The sequence below is a fragment of the Hipposideros armiger genome, unplaced genomic scaffold, assembly GCF_001890085.2.
Source record: "Hipposideros armiger isolate ML-2016 unplaced genomic scaffold, ASM189008v1 scaffold_423, whole genome shotgun sequence".
Classification (NCBI taxonomy): domain Eukaryota; kingdom Metazoa; phylum Chordata; class Mammalia; order Chiroptera; family Hipposideridae; genus Hipposideros; species Hipposideros armiger.
This window is the reverse complement of record NW_017731773.1, coordinates 1,233,070-1,239,524: the sequence shown is the minus strand read 5'-3', so window position 1 is coordinate 1,239,524 and position 6,455 is coordinate 1,233,070. Positions and strand designations below refer to the sequence as shown.

Here is a 6,455-nt window from a genome sequence, read left to right as displayed (position 1 = left end):
AGAAATAAATTTCTGTTGTCTGAGTCACCCTGTCTGTGGTATTTTGTTATGGCAGCCCTAGCAGATTAATACGGGGATTGGGGGTGGGGGGAGATTCTCCCTTTGTCAATAGATATAAGAATCAATATACATAGACCTAAAGGTATATAGATATCCATAAATGCATTGAGTATTTAAGGAAAAATACCCTAGACACTGGTGACAAAATATGGCTCAAAGGAAGGATACTAGTGGCTGGAGGGCAGGGGAGGCAAGAGAAGCTTTTTCTTGTATATCCTTTGGTTCCTCATGAACATTATACTAGGTACATGCATTTGCATTTAAATATGTGTATTTTCAATTTAAAATTATATATCCTATGTGAAAAAATTCAGCAGCTCCACAATATTCCATCAGGGCTTATACTATAATTTGGTTAGCCAATTATAGTAATTATAATCTCTCCCCCCATACTCTGTATGTATATATATAATATATAGTATATCAGCAATATTTATATATATTGTAATATAGTGTACATTATATATACTATTTATATACTATATATTATGTATAATATATGCATGTACTATATATCAAAGTATGTACACTATTTATACGTAGCATTTTATATAAATTTTATACTATATAATATATAGTATATACTATATAAAAGGGTAATATACTATACTTATCCATGATAATTGGACATTACATTTTCAGTGTTTTGTGCATGATTAACCATCCTATGAACAACTGTGCATAACATTTTTCCAGTGGTTGAAATTATTTCCTTAATGTTGATTCCCAAAAGTGACATCATTGGGTCAAAAAGTAAGATGTTTTACCAAAAAAAAAAAGTTATTCCTTTAATAACACTTGTGGGTGGTTTGTTTTTTTTTCTGGTTTAAAAGAATGCACATTTATTGTAAAGAATTTGGGAACACCAAGAAGTTTGAAGAACAGCAATCATATGCATTCTGAGCTTCCAGAGATACGTGCTCTTAAGTATTTGTGAGTTTCATTCAAGTCTTTTCTCTACGTATGTATATGTGTCTCAGTCCCATTGTTAAGGCCCCAGGTAAGTGTTTTAAGAGAAGGGCTCCTATCGATTCACTTGACAAGACAAGCAGTAGGGACCTGTGGCATCAAGAGTCAGTGTCTTTGTGATCACAGTAAAATGGGAAGGAGCATCCTTTCTGTAGAGGATGGAGGAACCAGCACTTCCCTGGGCGGGTGGAGACCCGGGACTGCTCCAACTTTGACACCTGATGATTTCAGGACTCAGAGACTTACCGCAGAGCAAGCGCTGAGCCGGTGAGAAGCCCCGTTGCCCTGTCCCCAGGACTCCACCTTCCAGGACCGCCCACGCTGAGCAGGAAGCAGAGCCCCCCCAGCCCGCCCCGGAGGCGGCGCAGCCGCACAGGCAGGGGTACTGGCCTGTTGTGAAAGACGGACGCGACGCTGAGGATCCAGAACTCACTGAGGATACTGCCGAAAGCCAGGTGGGCGTAGCGGGAATCCTGCAGCGACACCACCCACGGGAACTCCTTCTCGCTGACCAGACCCTCCTCGGAAGGTTCTATAACGTTGGTTTTCTGGATGCCACAACCTGCAGAGGGGGTGTGCGGGGGCCTCACTGCTGGGGCAAGGAGTTGGTGGCCTGTGGCGGCCACTACCACCACACCACCACCACAGCGCCAGACCTCAGGACCCCTGCCCGTCGGTTCCCACTCCATCTGGCTCTGTGCCTTAGTCACCACTAACTCTGCCACCCGTTCCTTTCCCTAGCGAGTCTCCTTCCCTATAAAAGACGCTTGGTAGCATCATGGAATCTAAAAATAACGTCAGGCTACCGATAACCACTCTCATCTATTGAGTACACTAGGCAGTGTCTGAAACTTGTGTATGTTCACATCAGCCACTCTCAAAGTGTATTCGGGGACCTCTGGGAGTCCGCGAGACCCTCTCTGGGGTCTCCAAGGTTAAAACCATTTTCATGAGAATATTCAGATTTATATCTGCTTTTTTCTCATTCTCTCACTAATGTACAGTAGAATTTTCCAGAGGCTACATGATGTCATCACTCTGATGGCTGATAAACCTGTGTGAACCTGTGTGTTCTTGTGTCTTTTTTTTTTTTAGCTGAGCCATGCTGCCACCTGTTGGCAGCTCAGCGGCAGCTCAGCTCGGGCTGGGATTCGAACCGCTGTTGCTCAGAGCTCGCACTCTTGAGCGAGCTCTTAACCAACTGAGCCACTCGCCCGGCACTGTTCTTGTATCTTAAATTTCTCCAGTTTTAATTTCTAATATGGTAAATATGGAAAGATATAGCTCCTCAAGCAAAAGCTCTTTTGGGGGTCCTCGATAATTTTAATGAGTATAATGAGGTGTTGAGACCCAAATGTTTGAGAACTGCTGATATCCACTACTTCATACAACCCCTCCAACAGAACTAGAGGTTGACATTCACTTTCTGTTTGCAGATGAGAAAAATCGAGCTTTAGAGCCGGTAAGCACTTGTCCGAGTTACACAGCTGGTAGGACATAGGGCTGGTCCGGATGAATCCAGACTCCATATGCTCTCAACCCCTCACAGTCTCTGTTCCAGCCACATTTCACATCCTCAATTTTGCTCTTCCCCATTCGGGCTGTTGGCATGCATGGCTTTCCCTGTCATGTCTGTTTTGTTTGCCAGGGTATCCCTAGGGGCTGGCACAGTGCCTGGCACATGGTAGGTTCTCAACAAATTATCTGGTGAATGAACAAAAGCCTGCTGCCAACCAAGCCTTCCCTGACATCTTGTCATCAAGGGGCTCAAAAGTCCTGCCAGGTGGAGGCTTGTCTCGGGGTCGCCTCCAACTGGACAGTCTCTTGGGCAGACTGGACTGTATTTCAAATGAGTGAAATGTTGACTAAAGTTTTAAAAAATATCCTCCTCTGCCAGCCCTGGGCTGGCCCAATACAGGCCATATTGCCCTGTACAGTAAAACCTTGGATTGCAAGTGACTTGGTTTGCGAGTGTCCCGCAAGACGAGCAAACGTTTCTATTAGGTTGGTGCAAAAGTCATAGCGGTTTTTGAGCAAAACTGTTATTACTTTTGCACCAACCTAGTAATACATTTTAACTTGGTAAATGAGTGATGTCTTGCAATACGAGTAGTTTGTTTCTGGAATGAATTATGCTCGCAAAAAGAGGTATTACTGTATTTAAAAGAAAAAAGTTCCATAGTCATATATCCCTTAGTTGTGTGTGTTAGAATGATAGAACAGAAAGAACTCTTAAAACTGAAAGCCCCAGGTTGGGTGAGCTGAGCCTCCTCCTTCCCAGGCATCGTTAGAGGATGGTGTCCACCTGGGGTGCAGGGGAGCAGGTGCTCTGCCTGGCTGCTGACTCCCTCCACTGCGCTGTGTCCTCCTCGCCAGTCGCTGTGCCCTGCCTTCATGAGTCCCCAGGGTGTCCATTCCATCCTCACCTACGTAGAGTGGCATGCAAGGATTCTCAACCTGCCCGCACATTTCATCCCCGCCCCCGGGGATGGGGCCTGACTCGCATTTTCTTAAAAGCTCCCAGGTAGAGTCTAGTCTATATTTGGAGTTGAAAACCACCCGTGTTTCAGGAAGGCCCTGGACTCAGAGTTCCAAGTCCAGTTGGCCTGGGGCGAGCCACTTCACCTCTCTGGGCCTGTTTCCTCTTTCGAAACATGGGATTGTAAAGATCACACGAGGTGAGGTTATAAGAAGGTACTTTGCAGACTGTATCCCCATGAGGAATAATGCTAAACCCAAAGGCGAAATGGACCCTTCCATTTTTTTTTTCATGTAAACCACTGCTTACATTGCTGTTTGTAAATCCCAAACCCCGAGAACCCAGTGCCTCTTTCTAAATCAGTGGTCCTGGATGTCACATGATGGGTACCACTAGTTGAGCGTGGGTCAGTCCATTGGTGGCTGCTTTTTTCAGCCATTTGTTCCACTGCACACACAGGCCTGCCAGGTACTGAGCTAGGGGCTGGGCTTATAGGGAAAGATTTCAGGATCCTGTCCCAGCACCAGGGGAAGTCACAGTGCATGGGGAGACAGACACAATGAAGAGCGATAGCCTACAGAGAGACTTGTGACACGGGGGAGTGTGCCCCGAGTGTACAGAGGAGAGGGCGTGAATTCTGCCCAGAGCATGAAGACTGGGAGGGCTTCCCCTACGGGGGGCGGGGGGGGTCTTTGAGGTGAGCATCAAAGACAGAGTTTCCAAACCATGACACTAGAGTTGATTGTCACTTGCAGTACTGTCATTAGAGGACCTTGGCCGACCTCCCCATGAAAGGGCATCATGTGACCAAACATCTCTGTGAACTGACACTGGGAGACTTTGCTGGAACAGTGACAGCACTGGTTGTTAGCAAGATGATGTCTGTAAGGCCACAGAGTCATTCAGAACCACCAGGGACAAGATTTCCATTTGTTGTGGGGTTTTTTTCATGGGACGCTGGCAATGTGTGGTAAACAAGGTGTCATCAACCAATCCTTCCTGACACAACAAGAACCTACAGGTGTGTGGTGACTTACTTTTTCAAAGCTCTAATTGACTATTTCACTTGATCCTATACAACCCTTAGAAGGCCAGGATATAATGAGGGAATCTGACCCAAAGATGAAATGTTTGCCCCGGATCACTTGCCTGAGCCTTTTTATGAGGGAGGAGAGGCCCTTTCTGTGTTTTGTGGGCATCCCTTGGTCTCCCTGGGGCTGCAAGGAGATGGAGTCAGCAAGGAAGGTAAGGAGTTCTCCTCTCCACGTGTATACGAGGCGGGGGGGCTCTCTGATGTCTCCCATCTAACTGCAGGGAGTCAGGACAGAGCCAGCTGGGGTGGCAGCGAAAATGGGGCAGAGCCATCGGACCCTTTCTAGGCTGGATCTTAGTCCTGGACAACCTGGAGGTCAGGGAGGGGACTGCAGCTGCCACTTTCGCCGACGGAGGCCTTAGCAGCCTCCGAGACCCCTCCCCGCTCCCTGGCCAAGCCCTGCAAAAGGGGGTCAGTTTAGCAGTATACTGTTTTGGTTTCATGATGGAAGGCTTCATGCAGAACAGTGCTGAAGTAGAAACACAGAAAGGGCCTGGTTCCCGTCTGGACACCCCCACCTGCTGGTCCCTGGGGGCTGTGCCCCACGAAGAACAAGGTGGGGGCTGTGAGTGGGAGGCAGGCCTCTTGTTGCCCCCCTCTGTGCAGTGGGCCTCCCCGTGGCCTGAGGCTCGTTTTCCTAACTGCACTCTCCCCTGAGGCTTAGCCCTGACACGAGGCTGCTGAAGCCACAGTTTCCTAGATCCACGCCCCATGTTCTACTTCTCTGCCTGGTCCCCACCACCAACGCATGCTGCCAGCGCAAAGCACTGACAGTCATCTTCCCCGAGTCCCTCTCTGGACATTAAGGACACTTTCTTTTCCGGGATGCTTCCCCCTGCCGTGTTACAGAATCAGCTAAGTCATGAGGAAGAAAGCAGCACACTCACTGGCAGAAGCGTGGGAGACATAGAGCAGTACCAAGAGCATCCCTCTCATCGCTGCGATCGCCGGGAGAGCCGCGGCAGACACCACGGGCAGCTGTAAAACAGAACAGCCAAACACACCGGCTTCTCCTCTCCTCCCCAACGTGCTGCCTCCCCTCAGCGTCAGAGGCCCAGCCTCCTTCCTTCCCACTGACAAAGCTTCCAAGACCCGAGAAACAAGCCTGTCACAACGCTATTGCTTGGTTCTGTGCAGTAAAGAGGCAGGAACCAGCTGCCCAGCGCTGGTCTTCTGTTAGGATTATTCGTAAGAAGGAGAGGAGGCAGCCCACATGTGTCACTTCTCTCCTCAATCCAGCCAGGGTCCCTGGGCTTCCCAGAGAGCTGGGTCTCAGAAAAGCATTGTTTTTTGACTGTGGAATTCAACCCTTGCCTTAACTCTGTAGCCGTACAATGCCGCTGAAAGGTAAAGCGGGGGTTTAGTGCAAGCTCACGCTGGTTTTGCCCCTCCTACTAAACTCTGCTGGCTTAAATAATGCTGGATTTCTTTAAACTACGACAGCTCGTACTTTTAAATAGTCACAACCTCGGCATTTGGCTTGTTAATTTACACAGTAACCCTATGAGGCAGATGCTATCATTATCCCCATTTTAGAATTATCCCCAGATTCAGAAACTGACACTCAGAGACACTGAGAAGCCTGTCCAAGGTCACACAGCTGCCAGGTAGTGGGGCTGGAATCCAAGCTCAGGTCTGTCTAACTCCAAACCCTGTGCGTGTTCACCACCCACCATACCTCCAGGCCTACCCTTGCATCAAACAATGCGCAAGAGCCTGAGAAACCCATGCATGTGATTCTCAGTCACCATGTTCCACTCACTACACTGGATGTTTCTTATTGTCAGGATGGTTCTCAGAGTTCCCCCGAGAACTGCTCCTGCTGAAGGAGAAATGAACTCACTCTGACCTGAC

General features: G+C 48.2%; 1 protein-coding gene across 1 annotated transcript in view; it reads right to left on the bottom strand.

The window, feature by feature from the left end:
• The window catches only part of PRSS54 (serine protease 54), a 14,362-nt gene extending 8,825 nt beyond the window's left edge, over positions 1–5,537 (bottom strand). The window contains exons 1-2 of the mRNA XM_019664462.1: positions 5,489–5,537; positions 1,420–1,591 (exon numbers count right to left, since the gene is read on the bottom strand). Coding sequence (XP_019520007.1) covers positions 1,420–1,591; positions 5,489–5,537 — 221 coding nt within the window. The remainder of the gene's footprint in view (positions 1–1,419; positions 1,592–5,488) is intronic.
• Between the last annotated feature and the right edge of the window lie 918 nt (positions 5,538–6,455).